The following is a 19,450-nucleotide window of genomic DNA, read 5'->3' on the forward strand; positions in this document are numbered from 1 at the left end:
TGATGGAGTTAAACTATTTTATTGACAGCTGGAATAGAATAACAATACACCAAATTGTGCATTTACTCAACAATATAACAGTTTCCCAAAGAATCTGCAAATATATGTGTTTTAAATGACAGTGCAGTGACTAAAACTAAAGTTACAACATTTTGTCACTCTTCTGATAACATTCAGGACTTCAAGTCAGTAAAACATGAGCAACAAATGGAGAGCAATGCAGATGGACTTTTGCAGCTTTTTTGTACTTTAATGCTAATGATTGTTAATGCTATTCTACTGGAATAAAGTAAATCTAAAAAATAAAATGCAATATACCTACAAATCAGTATTTCAAATATTTAAAAGGATTGGCAATTCTTAAAATATGGCGTTTAAACAGATACCTGGTAAAATACCTTACTGTTACTGCTGTTAATGTTCTAGTAGCAAAAAGTGCAACAATAAAGACAATGAAGAAAGTAAAAGGATAGGTTTATTTATCTAATGAAAGTGTAGCTGACAAAAACGATTTTTCCCTGGATAAATGCTCATCACTAAGGAAAACTTTTCCAGTAACATTGCTTCCAGAAGTTGCCCATATTACATGTCCCTGAAAACATAAGAAGGCCTGTAAAACTGTCTTATACGACGCATCTTAAAACCAAAACATCGCCTTCCCTTATTATGTTAGGGGTCTTGGGAATATGTATGGTTTGGACAATTCTCATATGCCTTTAGAAGACATCACCACATGATTTAAAGAATAGAATTTAAGGCTGTGAATTTTTTAATATGATGGCTTTGTATCACTGAGGAAATAAAACAACCATGTTTGCAAAACAGTGAGTTAAGACTTGCGTAGAACTGAATGACTGAGATATATTCTAGAAAGATGAGAGTTAAATCTACACCAAACAGTGCTAAAATAAAAATGGCTACAACAAAACAGAACAAGAAAAGCAAAACAAAACCAAAATAAAAAAAAATTGAAGTTATGATTTCTCATGGCACTTTGATTCTCACTTGGTTCACCCAACCGTGTAATGTATAAAGTCGTGGTAATATGAAATGCTTTGAACGCGATAATCTACCAGATGGTGTGTGAGGGAAAACATTTATGAGGGCTAGTTTTGGGCTGTGAGGCGGTTGGGGGCTCTAAGAAGGAAAAAAATAAAGCTTGTGGATCGCTGTCTCTGCAGCACAGCAGACTGGAGGAGATGTGCTGCTTTTGGGATCCACCAGCCACTGTTTCATAACAGCCACAGAGGAGCAGCATCTTCCCTTTCATCCACCCACTCATCCACCTCTTCCCTGTGAGAGAACATAATTTGATATGTCGAGAAACATACACACTGTCACTCTAAAGAAAATGACTCAAGGAGTGCTTGCTTTCTTTCTAATGAGTAAAATCTCATGTACTTCAGAGGAGAAAGATATGGCTGATTTTAGCAGATAACAGAAGTTTTTTTGTTTTTCTTCTTCTTCTTCAAAGGTAAATCTTCCCAGTTTCACTTTTAGGTTGATCTGCAAAAACAGACACAGACTTAACCCATTGTACACCAAGGTTAGCTCAGTGTTTTATTGACTACTACATGAAAAAGTAGTTGTCCAGTTTACACATATTGAAGCTATTTGCTGACATTTAAACACGAAAACTACATAATCTTTGTCCAAATGGGGCAAAGCATTAATTATCTTTTGGCCTATTTTAATTTACAATTTAAGTAAGCGATATTAGTCATTATTCAGGGTGTTTTGTACACCTCAAAATTTTGGAGGATTCCCCTGAGGTCATAAACCGTAGGCATATATTTTTTATCACAACAACTTGGTGTTGGCCTGAAAGACTTTTGGCATAGTGGTCATTTATCGCTGACACAGCACACTTAACCACACCAGACCAGCATTCTGTGCTGAGTCTTTAGAAAGTATACATTTTTCTGACAGTCCAAAATATCCCCAAATGAATTGTTGTATTATTGAATGTACTTAAAATTCAGTGCCACAAGCTGTGCTTGTACATTATATCATCATTAATCTTATCAGCTGCTTAGCAGCAGAGAATCTGGCCTGCGAGGAAGCATAATATTCATATTTGACTTTTTTTTTAATTTAATTTTATTTTAAAGAATGTGAATTTTTTTAAGAATTTGTTTTCAACTGTCTCAACATATCTGCTCTTGATTGATTTATTTTTAAAGTTAATATAAATAAAGACCAAAGGAGCACATGACTCATCTTAATATACTGCTGTTTGCTATAACCAGGTGAATGGCAGTTTATAATGTGCAAAAGCCAGCAGCAGCCAAAGGAGCAGGTGTGTAAAAATTACACCCTAAAAAATATGAGCAAAAACACACAAGCAGCTTAATACGTGTAACAAAATTGTTCCCCTACAGTTTTCTTTATTTCCTGGGCATTGGTCCCAAATGGTACCATGTATACAATTAATACCGCTAACATATAAAAAGAAAGGTCTGGTTTTGCAGAATTACAACCTTAACAATGTAAAAGGACCTCGGCAAGACAGGATTAGTGGGGTTTTTTGTTTTGTTTAAACAAAACAATGGGTAGACATCATGATAAGAAATGGGTCAAAATGTTTGAATCTATCCTGTAAAATATGTTTTTATTGTTTTATTATTATTAGTTTTTTGCTCAATCTGTTCATTTAAGTCCTTGCCAAGAACCCTGGGGAGTACACATATAGTCAGCTGAAATCTCAGTATATCAGAAATTCATTAAGAACATATGCAAAGATTTCTATTTCCATAGATGACACTAAAGTTGTTTTAAATAATGGATTGAAATGTTTTTTTTCTCTCTTTTTTTGCGCTGCGTTGATTACTTAGTGTGCCAATTCTCATTCCTTAGCACTGGCAAAAATGTGTATTGTGTATTTAAGGCCTCTACTTACATTACAATTGATAGAAGTACACAATCAACATCTAAGTGGCAGACACAATCAAAATATGGAGGAATGCAAAAACATACATTTTTGGTCCTGAACATGTCAACAATAACATTTACAGACTTCATCAGGTCAGTCATTTGCCTTCAAAGTTACACAGTGTCACAGACTAACTCAAAGTGATGAACACAAAGCATTGCATGAGAAAATTTACACAATGATTATTAACAAACAGTTACTCTTAATCCTGGTAAGAAGGGTCGCATATAAACTGTCTCTCTCAGACACTTACAGAATTATTATTATTATTATTATTATTACTATTATTTGAATAATAAATCATACCCCAAATTCACACAAATGACTGCATCTGTAGCCATCATAAAAACCCCATCATTTCCTGCATGCATCCCACATTAGCGCTGTCATGTTTCTCCACTGGAGAGGGGAAATGTTGGGAAACTTGTTTAAAGTTTTATATGGTACAGTTAACAATTGTCTCTTTGATAAATGCTTTATAAACATCTGTTCCCTTATGTTGCACAGGAAGCTGCTGCAGGTTAGAGATAGAGAGGTGGGAAACTTCAGTGATGTTTTTTTACATCACTCCTGGCTGTTGTTAGATAAATCTAGATCATTTGGATGCATGTATCCTGCTTATGACTTGGTGAACGACTGAATCCCAGTTTTGTAAAACTCGCTTTCATTGAATCAAAACTGGGAAAACAACCCATTACCCATCAAATATCTAATCTAATCTCTGTTTTGGCACAAAAAGCACTAATACAAACACATTCCTTCAGTGAAAGTAAGGAGAGTTCATTATTTAATATCTAATTGTATATTAATTTTATATATTTGTATATTTGTATGTATGGTACATACAAAAGTTCTAACACTTTTTACAGATATAAGACACTACATGACAGTTTTGTTGAAAAAACATTGAAAAAGACATAAAATGACATTTTTCTGGAAGTGATTTTCAGTTTCTGCATTCAGTGTCATTTGTCTGCACATGCGACAAATGAACACATTAAGACATTTTTTTCAAAGTAAAAGTTTGGAATTGCGCATTTAAAAAAAAAAAAGTCCCTTTATGCCTCATGATGATTTCAATTGTTTTGTTTTCAATGATAAATCTTACCACAGCGAAAATCACTACTTACTTACTATGTCATTTTCCTGTCAAGTAACAGACAAATACAGTGAGTGGATGCTTTCTGATTATTGCTTTACAGAATTTTTGTTAAACTGTTTGGAACTAAATACAGCATTAATATCCCTGCAACACTGCTACTGGCAAAAAATTTTTAGAGGCCCCTTTTTAGAGTAAAATTGCTCCAAATTGGGTGACTTGTTTAAATAAATAGCAGATGTAATAAAAATTTGGTTCTGAAATTTTCATTTAAAGTAAAAAAAAAGAACAATAAATAAATTAATTAAATAAACTGGCTTAAAATCTTCTTATTAGCATGTTTTATTAATTTAGAAAAAAAAACAATTAGTCACCTTCATAATTATCTAAATACGTTTGCTACATATTTTGACCCCCACTATCGTTGGGTCTTAACCCGATGTACTGTATTCCACTACTCTTCCTGCTTTGTAGCATATAATTCATGCTTAGTCTTATCAAGTTGTTTGTTAATTAGAAGTTTAAATTAGTCATGCGAATGCTACCAGCTAATGCTACAATCTTACAGTAACTAACAAGGATATCACTTCCCTCCTTCAGAGCTTTGACATTAACAACCTAAGCCATTATAAGTTAACTCTGGCTCACTCCAGAAGACACTAACAATATTTACACATAAAAAGACATTAAGAATCATAAAGTGCCCAAATGAAATACATATGCTTTTGCGTTTCAATAAACTATGAATTTCTCTACAGTGTGCACATTGTGTTCCCTTTAATTCCACCTATTTTTGTGTCCTTTTCTGAAGTCCACAAAACCTGACGTCAGTCCACACAGATCCTTTGTTTGGATGATGCAAAGTACATTTCATGCTTCCTTCCTCTCTTTCCTTTTTTCCTCTGTACTGTGGTAGCATGGCTAATCACCAGGTGCCTTGACGTTCTGTGGATTAGGACTGTAATTTAGAATAAAGGGGGTGATTCTCTGCACAGCCTGAATGTTGCTGTCAGATGTTATAAGTGGTTGTTTTTGTTCCTCCCTCATAATGGCACATGCCGCAAGGTAATTGAAGAAAAGGAAGAAGAAGACACTTTCTGGTAAAAATTGGCACAGTATAAACTGTTATTAGACAACTGTTAGCCAACGCTTTAAAAATAGCAGGGAGGAATCTATTTCTACAGTATTAGCTAAAAAGAAACTACACTTAAACTGGGATGTACAGCAATGTGTTAAGTCAGTGATGTCAGATTGCTATTGTATTAGCTTGTTTTTTGTCAGTGCTACAGCTCAGATACAAAACTACCTCCTGCATTCCATGTGAATGTGGAATGTGAAAACTATATTAAACTAAATAAGAGTAAAACACCTTCAACATTCTGAGCCCATTAAACCCTGGTTGTTTCTTGCTAGGCGTATGTAGATGGTGTCCTCATGAAGGTTAACATAATTTAAGCATGCTAAGCTCATGCATTTATGGTTATTTGGTTTGAATTCTAATTCTAATCTAATACGGTATAATGCATGCATAAAATCCAATTTAGTGTGGTTGTGAAACTATCAAACTAGCATTTTCATAACGATATTCAAGAGGAAGGAGTCAAATGTTTTCACATATCACACCGCCTGAAGTGATTCAGGTTGTTGGACTTTGATTACATCTGGTGCCATACTCTGGAAATCTCTAATTGAACATAATCTGTGTGCTGTTGATTCAAAAAACACCTGGTTAATTTTTTTAAAGCCAAAGGATACATGTTTTCATGTGCTTGATTCCAAACACAACAGCAACTGATGTGATTGAAAAGCACCTTCCAAAAATGGGGAGAAAACAATCTGCAAAATCAGCTAATACCAAGATTCATTGCAATTTAAAAAGTACATGGTTTGGGGTTATAACGAGATTTTTTGGAACTCATGATGTGGTAGTTCTTCTTCTAAGCCATATAAATTCTCTCTTTGACCACTTTATACCTTGTATTCCAGGTAAATGTAGTTAACAGGAGAGAAAGCCAGGACTAGCCCCGACCCACAAAATCAGGTCAAAATCTTCATCCTTTCAGTAGATGATGGGGATTTCATTCATATTTCTACCTCTCGGATTCTCTACATATTACCAGATAAAGTGAACAATGATGGGCCAAACGTGTGACACAAGAAGTGTAATACAGCTCAAGTGCTAAAAACCAGGTAATGTCTTGGTCAGTTACAACACTTAACTTTATATATTCTTTGAAAGCCTCTCAAGTTGCTATGCACACATTCATTCGCCATCAATGCTCCCTCAAAATGAGATGGTGGTTTGTCAAACAATTTGAGGACAGTCTCACTTTCTCCTAGGACTCGTGGGTAGACAATAACACTCAGAAGCTGCCCAGCCCCTTAATGAAGACACAGAAAGACAACAAGCAGTCCTGGGATGGGGAATTAAATGTAGGCTGTAAAGAAGGGCTGTAGCTGAAGCGAAGCTGAGCCTGGAGTCTATCGTGGTCCCAATAGGATGTAATCAATGTCGGCAACCAAACCCTTCTTTGAAGTATCCTCATTAAGAAGGTTTTTGTTTTTTCTTTAAAGAGATCTGAAGAGAAAAAAAATTTCCTTCGAGTCTGAGGGGCGGTCGGTTGCAACAACAAAAGAAATGTGCTTCCCATGAGTCTCGGGAAATAGTCTGATACAATATCAAAGAATTATAACACATTTCCAATGAGAACCAGCATGACCAACTGGTTTGTAAATTAATTTCCAAATTAGGGAAGTGATTCATTCCCCAGTGTAGCTGGGCCTGTCAAAGTGGCCTTGAGTGAGATACTTAACATCTACCTGCTCCAAGGACAGCACTGCCTGGCTGACCCAGGTGCAGCAATGCAGGGTTTATAAAATCTCTGTACTTGGTTGAAGCAATGGAAACTTAGCCGCAACATCAAAACTATACATTTCTGCGTGAGTCTTATGATCGCTCACAACAGGGCCCAATGGTGCTCTCCAATGACATCTGGGATGAATGGCGGATGAGTGGTGCCATTGTTGGATCCACCATGGAGGAGGTAGGGAAAAGCTTGTACCAGCCGATAACCATTGTGCTGAGGTCCAGCTCCTCCAGTAGGATTCGAGCTACACCCATGAAGCATTTGCGGTCCATCCGTCCATAGTTGCCCCAAACAATAACCTGTGGAAGAGAGTCGTAAGATACAAGTTAGAAGGTAAGACTCTAAAATATATTAAAATATATTCCTATCATAAAAACCAGAATGTTTATTTCCTGCATTTGTAATTACATACAGACTCAGGAAGTGATAGAATGCATGTTTACAGAGCCTACTGCAAGACTGAAAACAAAATAAAGGAATGAGGTTAATGAGTTGCCTTGATGATCTGTACTAAACCCATCAGTCTTGATAGTTTCTCTCCTTGGTACAGCAGCAGAGAGAAGAGTTAGGTGTCAATAAAACTAAATAAAGAGGTGCTGTGCACGAGAGGGAGGGATGATGGTGGTGTTTGGAATCCTGTGTGTGTTTGTACTTTTGTTGTCCTCTGTCTCCTGACATCCCGATAACATCAGGGCTCATCTCAGACCACCCAGCAGCTTGTCAAGGAGTGGACAAAATAATCAATATCCTTCAGCAAATGTGTCCACTCATGTTTTGGTCTTGTATGTCTGTACATCCCAGCACACTGATTTCCTTGGTATATGTTAGTGTGTGTCTGCAAGTGATTTCCACAGAGACTCAAAGGTCAAATCTGTTTCAACCTAGTTTTCTGCTTTTCAAAGAAGGATAATCTATTTCTTTTTCTGATTTTTCTTCAAACAAGGTCTTAACCTTAACCTCTACAAATTAGGAGAGAGACATTGGTAATGAAAGAAGTGAGAGTTAAAACAGCAGAAACCAGTTGTTTGTTAGCTATTGAGGATGAAATCTGCAGTGCCCAAGATTTAAAGTTTGCGCTCTCTAGGAAGAAGAGAAATGCTTGGAGAATAAGGCATGTTGTTTTAGCCAGAATCAGTGCTAGATCTCACTAATGTTTCTGGGACCAAATGGGAGCAAATCCCTCCAGTGGGAAGCTTTCTTAGGCAGCGTAAACAGAAGATTAATACCCATTATTTTGGAATAACCACTAAGATTAATGACTGTTTGAGGGTAGTGTCAGAAGAGATTAGGTTAAGACAGGCTTAATTTGAACACTGATGCCAGGTAGACGTTGATCTATAAGCAATGGCGCTGGACAGAATTACCTCACCTTGTTAAGTAAGTGTATGTTTAAATACATAATAAATATTTACATGTCTGTGGTCTAGCGTATAAAAGTCACATATAACCTAGTGAGATTATTCCAAATAACCAGCATGTCATTTTCTAATCCGCTGACAGTTTGACAGCAGAACCTCCCCCTAGTTTGAAGCGACAGCTTAATAATAAATGATTGAAAAGAGTCAGATAAAAGACACATACTGGAAACATACACAAAGTAAACCCTGGATCTGTTTTTAATAATAATCAAAGAAGAAAATAACTGTAGTATAAATTTAGGAATTCAGTAACAGCTGCCACTCATTTTTGTTGTTTTGTTGTTTATTGACACCGAGTAAAACATAATCTAACGACTTCATTTCAGATTCCAAAATGCTTGTTGTGTTGCATCCTCTGCTTCCCGTTGTGTTCTGTGTTATTTTACTTTGTGCCTTGTTGTGAACATTAGTTTATCCTGGCTTTCTGTGCTGTGCATCACCTCATTGTTTCCCTTTTACATTACTGTCTTGAGTCTATTCTCCCTCAGCCTTCCTGCTTGTAATGCCCTCATGTTTCTGAGTCTCCCTGGTTGTTTTCTCCTCCTGACTCCCTCTTTTCTCGAGCTCATTGCTTTAAATTTTTTTCACCATGTTGGACTCATCTATGTCACTGTGCAGTGTTTTATATTAGTATCACTGTAAATATATAAAGCACAATTTCATTCTGTCACCCACGCAGGCCCTTGGTGTTCACTTCAAGTTATTTTTGGCAGTGTGACAAATGAAGTCTCATTTTAGTTAATTAACAAATCATTATAAAGTGATCATGCAGGGTGGTGTATTCTATTTAACAACTTTTATGCCCACCCCCTAACCATGGATTTGGTGAATCATTACACACTTTGTTGTCATGCACCATATAAAACCTTAATTTACCCCTTATAGCCATGCCTCATTTATGAAATGTTCAGAACGGGGACAAAAAAACCCTCAAAGAATTTGTTTTTTTATGATGTCAAAATAAAAGTTGACAAACAGCTGTTAGTTAGATTTTGCACTTGATGTGTTTTGGGAAGGTTAGAAAAGTACTCAAGCTGAGAGTTGGTTTTGGGCACAAGAAGTAAGTTTCTCTGTGACTTTTCAGTGTAGACTTAAGCAGCTTTTTTTCTTTGCTAGATCAGTAAGTGACAAATTGAAAAGTGCTGCTGATTTCAGCGATTTTCATTATCCAGTGTGAATGAGTTTGATGAAACTCGAAGGACAGCAACATGACAGCAGATAATTAAGAGGGAGGCGTTTAGTGGCTAATTACACAGTGACGGGAGCAGCAGAGCAGCCAGAGCAAGAGCTGCAAGTCTCTCCACTGAACACTATACTATTTCTACCTGCTGATTACTGATGGGAAAAAAATACATAAAAGGGTAATATTCTGGCAGCTGGGACACCAGAAAAAAATGCTCTAAAATAACAGAAATGTACAATCGCATTAACTTACATCAACTTTCTGTAATTAAAATGTAGTTTTTATCTTTAAGTTACATGAGCTCTTGTGTATTTTTTTGTCTGTTTTATGTTAAATAGAGGTATTTACTTGCAAAAACAGTTATCTAATAATATAGCCAAACACTGCTATAATATAAATAACCAGGCCAAAAATGACAGAATATTATTGTTATTAGTTGGAATTTTTTAAAAATCTTGTACATTTAATCCCTATTTAATGTTATGAAAAAGATATACCATGCATAAATAAAATTGAAAACTCTTTTATGAAAACTATTAAGTGGATTTATCATAACAGCAATGGCCTGGTTTTTATACGTAATTTTACATACATGTATGATTCTTGAATATTTAGTAAATCTGTGCTCCCACAAATACTTATAATAGATTTGACTTTTTAAAAAGGTATTTTTTGACAGATATTTTGTGCGAGATGTATTTTCTGATGAAACCCCGAAAGGATTTGTGTCTTACCTTTTTAAAACATTTCAGAAAGTGTTATTATATGTAAATTATACTGTTAATTACTGTTTAATTAACAATCCTATCATGTAAGAAGAATGTACTGGATATTAATGGATACTACATTACAGAATTATGAGACTGTGAACTCTGAAACACCTATGACATATTTAATTCCTGTTCAATATTCAATTCTGTTTACAAATAGACCCTTACAAAAAACAATTGCTCTTCTTTCAACATTTTTGATGACAAAACATGAAATTATGTGTTACATTTTAGACAAATGAAAGTGCTCTGTGCCAAATAGCTTTTAGGGAGCCATGCAACCAAAACAAAACATAAATTAAAAATATCTATCAATTAAACTTAGGGCACCTGAAACTTAGAATCGCACGTAACAAAACCCTTGTAAAAAATAGTGTAAAAAGTCACAATTTTATGTAAAAAAACAAAACAAAACGCATGTTCTTTAAAAAATACAAATTTTTGAGTTACAGTTTTTTCACAGTTTTTTCACAATATTTTACATTAGACACATAAATTCACAGCTTATTTTTTGTATTCGTCAGGAATCCTTTTGCTGCGCATTAAGCTTTGTTGTTAACTTGTTGACAAATCAAAGTGATCTGTACCAATGACTGTTCCACAGTTAAGACTCATTGGAAGCCATGAGGGTGTTTTAGGTGTAAGGACACTGCAAGATGATGCTCTCTTACAGAATTCATGTTTCTTTTATAGATATATTTTTTCCACAAAGATCACACAAAATGTCTACGGATGCTAACTTTCAAAGCACCTCCAACTTTGGCCCACTGTACTTCTTATTCAGCACTTTCATAAAATATTGAATGGTTCCATGATATGATTAGCCTGCAATAGAATCAGCATTCTCTGTATTTTCTGCTGATGCCCAAATTGATTGTTCTGTGTAACAAACTGCATAGCACGTCAAGTAGGTGTATCTTACCTGGACCACTTTCCCCTGTGGACTCTCAGAGAAGACCAGGACCTGGTTGTAGAGAGGATCCAGAGATTTTCTCACTGACTTCGTCTTCTTCTTGGCCACACAGATTCCATTCTCCAGAAGATAAACTTTAATGTAGGCCGCTAGAACGACAGCAAACACATAGATTTGACTGATTAATTTCTAGTTTTTCAATATATGATAAAAAAAATATGCTCATCTTATTGAAACTAAAAGATCTTCTAACACATTGTCTGGGCATTTGTCACATACAGTGTGTTTTGAACAGAATGCCATAAAATAATAACTAACAAATAATGCTCCTTATAATGTACAAATGGAATTTGGAGGCTGAACTGAGATGAACCAGTTGATCGTGTCAGTACTGAACTGTGAATGAAGCTGTAATGTTGTATAATCACATCAACAAGCCTAAAATGAAACTATAACACATGAATGTGTAACCCTCGAATGTTCTAAGATACTGGTAGTGATGCTCCCATCTAACCTTGCAAAATACAGGCTAGGGAACAGGCTTATTGCTCAATATTTTGCTGTTCATGCTGACCAGAAAATAGGGAGAAAGTTCTAATCTGTTTCTTCTTTTGAAAAGAAAAATGATTAAAACTGAAAACTATGATTTATGATCATTTATGATCATTTGACCAGCTGTCAGAATAAAAGCATCTAGTACTGTTTATGCAGGTTTAAAGGAGAAATATGGGCTAATAATAACATATGGTTTTGCTAACAGCATTCTAATGTATACTTGTCCCAGAATCAAACTTTCTTGCTAGCTAACAGAAGTTTACAGTACTGGAGCTTACACACACATCACAGCTTTCTGTCTAGTGTGCTGATAACAGGATAGAAATAATTCAGACACTGGCTCACTAAAATCTGCGGGCAGATTCTCACTTGTCTTTACACTGAACACGGAGTTCTTTTTATCTCTATCCCTCCCTTGGCACGGCCGTGTTTTTCTTTCAGTTACAATATACTGGTCTATGCTGATTTGTTTGCTTTCCTCTATTTTCCTATTCTCTTTTATCTCTCCTTCATAGGTTTTTTTTCCAGGTACTTTTTGTGCCATTTCAGTGCTGGTGTTTAGCTCTTATGCAGTTGGGATTGATGCCTGCTTTAATATTGTGCAGCGGCGAGGCGCTACAATCAAAGTCAACAATATGGTCATTCTGACCAGAGGAGGCATTTAATACTGGACTGTATCTATGGATTAAAATCTGAAGTCAGAGCAACAAGATGCACATTTCACTACTGCATGAGCAAAGACAACTGCAGTTTTTACTTATTTAGTGCATCGCCTGCTTCTGCTCCATTCCCCCCCTTCACTCGTCTATTTTTTATATTGTCAAGCACCAAAAGTATGTTTTTGGAAGCTATATCCCATTAGTATTAAATATGCCCTACAGGCTGTTGTGTATGTGAAACTATTTGCTGGCTTGTAAAGCATTCATGTGGAGTACAGCAGTAAAGCAGCTTCGTAAATGTTAAATTTGGACTCAAAACACCTCATGTTATGGTATAAATGGCATTCTCTGAAAAACAGAGCTCAGTGACTGATCACAGACAAACCTGGAGGTCCCTTTGAACCTGGTTTCATGGTGAGGCCTCTGGCCTGGACGACCTCCACCTCCAGTCCCCCATTCCGCTCCATCAGTCCAATCTCTACATCACCTGATTGGGTGAAAAAATGAGGTTAAAGGAGGTGAATTTTAGTAATCAAGATGCATTTTTATGTGATTATTCTTTATTTTTTGATGTCTGTGGCCATTGGTTACTGGCTGAATATTAGCCAATTAGTAAACAGTTTTAGAAGAAGATACTAAAATGAATGTGAGACATAATTGTGTAAGATCACTTGGTAGCTTTAAGTCAGTTGCTAGACAGGTCCAAACCATCTGTCATGTATAAAAACGTACATCCTGCACTGGTTTGTCAAAGGCCTTTTACACATTGTGACCATGGCCATGTCATATTATGAAGGTGATTCTGAATGAGAAGCCAGTCACACTGTATGAGCAATCACAGAAGGATCCTTTGACTTATGTGAGAGCATTTCCCACAGAGCACACTGATCTTTGTCCAAACGTTCTGCATTTTATGTTTTCCGTAGCAATAAACCTAACCAACAATAAAAATTATGGTAAGTTACCTATTAATACAATAGTAATATAAAGGCTTAATATAAAAACTATTTACAGATTCAGAAATATCTTGTTGGTCTCCCAACATCAAACTCCTTCAATTATGTTAAGCAAAATGAAGTGAACTTCAATACAAGCATCTCTGAACCTTTCTTTTTAATAAGTAATGGTTTTGGTTCAGTCTTAACACTATCATTTATCTCAGTCAGCTGGCTCCTCACAGAAAAAAGCCATAAAGACAGTAAAACACGTAAGAGTCCAAGATTTTACTGCTAAATAAGTAAACAGGTAAATATATCATTCATATGTACTCTCTAAACATAGCTCTGTCTGTGTTTTCTTCCAATAATGATCTGAATTTTTTTATATTAAAATTGCGTGCACATTGCAATAATTTCTCTCATTAGAAGTAACTTCGGAATAAAAGTTTTAACTAAATGTCCCCAAAATGACAAATGTATTCCTTTGAAAGTGACACAGCTCAGATGAAAGCCAAGTTATTCTGGGTTCTCTGACATTATATAATGTTGGACCAGGCAGCAGGTTTGGAGTGGAGCTGGTCCAGTCACTGTCACTGTTGTCGGGCCAAGGACACTGTCTGGCTGCCAGTGAGGAAACTGACCCACTTACAGTAAATCACTGCTGTAGAGGACAGACTTCATGCAATATATCCAGTATATACAGCATGGAAATGAATAAATACTGGAGATGATGAGAAAAACAGTAAGATTTCTGATTTGTGAGGCACTTTCTTTGCCAATGTAAAATTATTTTAAGAAACCATTTGGTTCAATTTTATGAGTATAAAGCATTTTTTTTCCTTTTTAATTTTCTGACCCAGTCTGTATATCAAAAATGGAACACAAGTTTTTATTCTACAGAAACAGAAATGTAAGAAATTGAATTGACTGTAGCAAAATAATTAAAACTCCAATCTTCTCTTACCCATGGATGTTGTCGCCAGTGTCTGTCGCCCAACAAACTGGGCCGGTCCCATCCCATCCAGGAAGTCACTGAACTGAGCATCGGATGCCAGACACATGCCACTGTAGTTAAGACTGCAGAGGGAACAAAAAAGCAGGCAGACAAAGACACGGATGGTTAAACATGACCAGACAGTTCTTAATGCAGTTCAATTAGCAGAAGAAAGTGAGTCAAAGACTGAAAGATAATGAGACAATGGAAGAGAGGAGTAACAGAATAGGGACAAAAGCAATCTAGAGGAATAACGAGATAGGGACTGAAAAAAAAAAAGAAAGAAAGAAAAAACTGATAACCGAATACCATTTATCACTCCCCTTTCAGGTTAGTTAAACTCACAAAATTTTAATTGGCTTCCTGAAACTAGGCTCAGATGTTGGCTCTAGAGTTTGACCCCATGTGTCCTTATTTTGTGTGGTTTTTATGTGTATACAAATCAGCTCAAAGTGCTTTGGTGGCAAACAGCCAGGTAGTAAATATGTGTGTGAGTGTGTGGGTTTATTTGTTCTATGGGCAATAGACGACAGCACTTTTCTTCCATTGCTCTACGAGTCTAACATGATGTGTAAATAAAACATAACAATACACTCTCAAAAGTAGGGGCATAGTAAAAGTCAGTTTTCATCCCTACAGTTTAAGTTCACATAGATATACCCCTCAAGGCTAAAAGCTGGACCTCCACTGTGTACCAAAAACATCCCAGGCAGCAGTGGTGTGTCATGATTTATACATTTTAATGACCTAATCACTGTGACTTTCACCTTGTAATTAGTTAACACAATAAAAAAGACACCTTTCAGCTATCTTGTATTTTTAAAAAACATTAATATAGTTCACTAACAGAATAACTTCTTTAACAAAATTCAGTGTTGTGGATAGATTATTTGAATGTCTGAATATATTTGATAAGTAATCAGTCTACTAAAGAAACAACAGTGACCAGTAACACCTAACCATTATGTAATGCTGAAGAACCAACACGAGTCATGAGTAAATTATTACTTTCATCACTATCTGAGCTACCAGCTTGTTTTCATAGAGGTTATCCTTGCCTCTATGAAAGGACTGAGACAGTGACCTCTGTCTCTGTGCTGGGGGTCAGGGTCTGTCTGAGGGATTTACTTCTTCCTCTCTTCATTTCTTTTGCTGCTCGTTCCAGGACAAAGCTCTCTTTCTCATGGTCTTTCGTGGCTTTGTACAAGTTGATGGTTTTGCCACAGTAGAGAATAGCCTTTCAGCGTGCATCACTGTTTGCAGTGTTTTCATTTACAGCTGTAATGTACTTTCTCACTCACTGCAGCATGTCGCTGCTCAGTGCTGAGCCACGTGATCACAGGAAAACTAAACACAGCAGAGCAGGGAGGAGGGGGTGGAGCACAGTGTGCCTGCATGACAGGAGCAGTGTTTACACGACATATCTACTATCTGATGAGCAGGAACAACGCACTGAACTTGGAGATAAAGAAAGTAAAGTACTGATCCTATTGCGCTGGTATCGATCCAATACCAATACCAGCGATGGTATCGATACTATTGATCTTTAGATCGCTCTGCCCACCACTACCATGGTGACAAACTGCTGTACCTCTAAAGGGCCATTTATGCAGAAAGTGAATAGCAGCAATGTGGCGTCTATACAGGGTACAGTAATTTTAACAAATGACAAGGAAAAAAAACACAATGGTAACACTGGAGTAGACAGGTCCCGAGTTAAACTTTTTCAACTTAGAGCTAAGCGACTGAAGAAATTTCCAAAGAAAGCAAAGTGACTGGACCACACTGGACTACACTGGACCACCTAGAAATGGCATCACACCCTCAGGAACTGGAAGCGTCTGGTGCAGATTTCTGTGTTGATTTTAATTCCAGAGGAAGTTTGGAGCTCTCCAGTTACTGAGTCAGTTGAGTGTTGGTGACTTTTACGCACTGCAGCCCTCAACACTTGACAATCCAACTGCTGCGGTTTATAAAGCTTTTGCAATAATACCACTTGCAGCCAATCGTGGAATATCTATGAGGGACAAAATTTCACAAAGTGACTTGTTGCAATGGAGGCATCTTATCCTATTAGCACACTCGAATTCTGTGACTATTTAGTACTCACTTTAGTACTTTTTTAACAATTGTTTTACAAATTCTTGCATGACAGGTGTTTTATTTTATACATCTGTGACAACAGAAATGAAAGCAACTGAATTAAAAATAGGTGCTGCCCACTACTTTTGTCCATATGGCATCTGTTGACTGCACCTCAAGGTACAATGTGTAAACATGTTGCTTTTTAAAAGTTGTACATATGCATATTGCATAAAGGATGCTTGTAAAACACTAGTCAAAAGTTTGGACACACTGTAAACTTTTGACTGCCACTATATTTGTAGTAAAATGCATGCATGCATTTTAGAAGAATTCATTTAAATCTGTAGGAACTTGGTATCTTTAAAAAGAGGCCTATGAGGCAGGCAGTGTTTGTGTGCCTATGCCTGTGAATGGCACTGTACATGATGTAAAAGGTCACACAGACATACTGTATATATATTGTATCTGTATCTCAGGTGTGAGTGACAATTGTGAGTGTAATACAACCTTGAAACATGCATAAAATTGAACAATGAACTTTTCACAACTTGGACGCTGGCAATAATTTAATTTAACGACAAATGTGCAATGTGACTACTGGTTCTTTGGAGAACTTATTCATTACTCAAAAAACATTTAAGAGAGTAGGGAAAGTAATATATGTCACATAATTCACCATTCTCTAACAGCCACTTAGAGCCAGTGGCAGTCAACCCATTCTGTCGTTTAGTTATGAGGACGTGTTGGTTCTAAATAAAGTCATTAGCCATGTTCCCAGCCAGAGACTGAGCAAACAAAGACAGGAAAGATTAACTACACACATCCCTCTCTCACTGTCATTTCTTTTCCTTTCACCTCTCCTCCTTCTCTCCAGAGCTCTCATTAGTCTCTTTCTTTCCTCCTTTTTCTCAGATTATGCAGTTTGCAGCTGTTTCGAGCCCCACGAGATAACATTCTCTCCTTGTCTCTACTTTTATCTCTTTTCCATACCCCTCTCTTCTTCTGCTTCTCCTCTGACCATGCTGACTTTGTCTTCAGTTATTAGATTGTTCGAGCAAAGTCACACAAAAGCACAAAGTCTAACCTTTAATACTAACTGCAAACCGAGTATGCAAATGCTTCATTACAAAATAATTTAGAAGTCTTTCAGTATAATAAAGGAAAGCAATTATTTAAATTAGTAATTTACATTCAGGTGGCAGCATATAATAAGTAATTACATGTCAATTTTAGGGGATGAAAGATAATCCCAAACTCTCATTTGCATCTCGTTACTTTATCTTTTCCCCTGTGTTGTTTGTATACATCCCATGGACGCTTGGGATCTGGGGAGTTTGGACGCCAAATCAGGATCTTGGGCTTTTTGTTGTGTAACTTCGAGTCATTCTTGGACAGCTTATGTGGTGCATTGTCCTGTTTGGAGAAATTACATCTGAAAAACAAATATTTAAGTGGGTTTTAAGTAACATGCACAAATGCCAGGAGGTTTCCAAACAGAACCTTGCATTATCATGTAATAATCAACATTATGTTGTAGCATGCTGGTCTATGTACATCACAGCATGTTTTTGTTTCTTCTTTTGTTTTGTTTCTGTGAGCATAATGCATGAATGTAATATACAAAGTATTAAAGTGCTGCATATATGCAATTAACAGAATACATCAATTAATATGTTTGTATACTGAAGAAATTACATTCCTAATGAGGTAAAAACCTTTGTATATGTGTATCATGGGTACGCATGCAAAGATATTAGTCAAACAACATTAGCTGAGTGGGTATTACTGGGTGATAAATTCCTGAGCTTTAGATTATGTTAGTGTGTGGGGCACATCTGGGGATTACACTGCTGTTTCGCAGAAATATGACGTTCAATGTAAACCACAAGTGGGAAACCGATGGGAACTTAGGGAAAAGCATAAATATAAGATCTCATACTACTCAGTTTTTTGTAATGCACTGGAATTTAGAACAACAACAACCTGTCATTAATTGTAAAGTTAAATAAATATGGAAATATATTTGCAGATTTTACAAAGATATTGGTAAAAAAAAAATCTGTCTTTCTGTTGTTATAATATCATTTGAACAGAACTACTTTTATGTTTTTTGTCATCATTGTCATCGTAAGCTCCACACATACTGCACTAAAATTTAAAGCGTCACAGTGCAGCTGAAGCACTGCTTTGCACTGCTGACAAAGGATTGGTTGTCAGGAGAAAAAGGAGTACATTATAATTTTACAACATGAACCCAGTAAAATGTCAACATGTTTTTTCCTGGATATTTTTTAAAATGATGACTCCTTTTAAAAAGAGTCACAGTTGCGTGTTTCTCTCTTACACAAAGGAACACATTTCCATTTACCTCATTTTCCACAATCACCGTGCACGCACACATTCACTGGAACCTGAATGGCTCCCACCATAAATCAATAAGCTCATAAGTGTGATTGGATGGTGTTAGCTAACAAAGTGCTTATTCATGACTGTGCATAGAGAATGATGGAGCTTTTCAATCAGCAGACTGAGCCAAACAGCTGACGTAAAGACTGAAATACAGACAGGAAGACGAGCAGTGGTTTGCTGCGGATGATTTAAATGATGCAGTGGTGCAGCCAGCTTAATGAGTCAACTGTTGTTCCCTTTAATGTTGTGTTGCTTGCAGCATGGCGCATGCACAGATTTTAAAGGCCGGTTCTGTTTCTGGTTTTATATAATTTATTTAAGGGATTTTTAATGTGCTTTAATATAAAAAAAACTGAAAGAAAAAGCTAAATGAGACAATCATGGAGAATAGAGCTGAACATACTGGAACAGCAGTTAGTTACACGATCTAAGCGATCTGGTATCTTTTGAGCATTTATTGAATTGATTTCCCCAATGTATTTTCCATGTGGGTCATGTTTACAATAATTATTTTTTATTAACACAATTAACACAAATATGTACAAATGATGTTCATTTCAGTTTGGGAAAGACCAGTCATAGGATTTAAGAGAGAAACAGGTCTTCCTTGTTCTTGTGTAGAATTAGG

The 19,450-nt window shown here is 36.3% G+C and overlaps 1 protein-coding gene across 2 annotated transcripts in view; it reads right to left on the reverse strand.

Moving 5' to 3' along the window:
• rims4 (regulating synaptic membrane exocytosis 4) overlaps positions 1-19,450 on the reverse strand; it is a 50,460-nt gene continuing 31,010 nt past the window's right edge. For both annotated transcript variants that reach the window (XM_019359152.2, XM_019359153.2), the window contains exons 3-6: positions 14,299-14,411; positions 12,782-12,883; positions 11,192-11,331; positions 1-7,197 (exon numbers count right to left, since the gene is read on the reverse strand). In XM_019359152.2, coding sequence (XP_019214697.1) covers positions 6,979-7,197; positions 11,192-11,331; positions 12,782-12,883; positions 14,299-14,411 — 574 coding nt within the window. In that variant the 3' untranslated portion in view covers positions 1-6,978. The remainder of the gene's footprint in view (positions 7,198-11,191; positions 11,332-12,781; positions 12,884-14,298; positions 14,412-19,450) is intronic.

Source organism: Oreochromis niloticus, linkage group LG5 (assembly GCF_001858045.2).
Source record: "Oreochromis niloticus isolate F11D_XX linkage group LG5, O_niloticus_UMD_NMBU, whole genome shotgun sequence".
NCBI classification, from domain to species: domain Eukaryota; kingdom Metazoa; phylum Chordata; class Actinopteri; order Cichliformes; family Cichlidae; genus Oreochromis; species Oreochromis niloticus.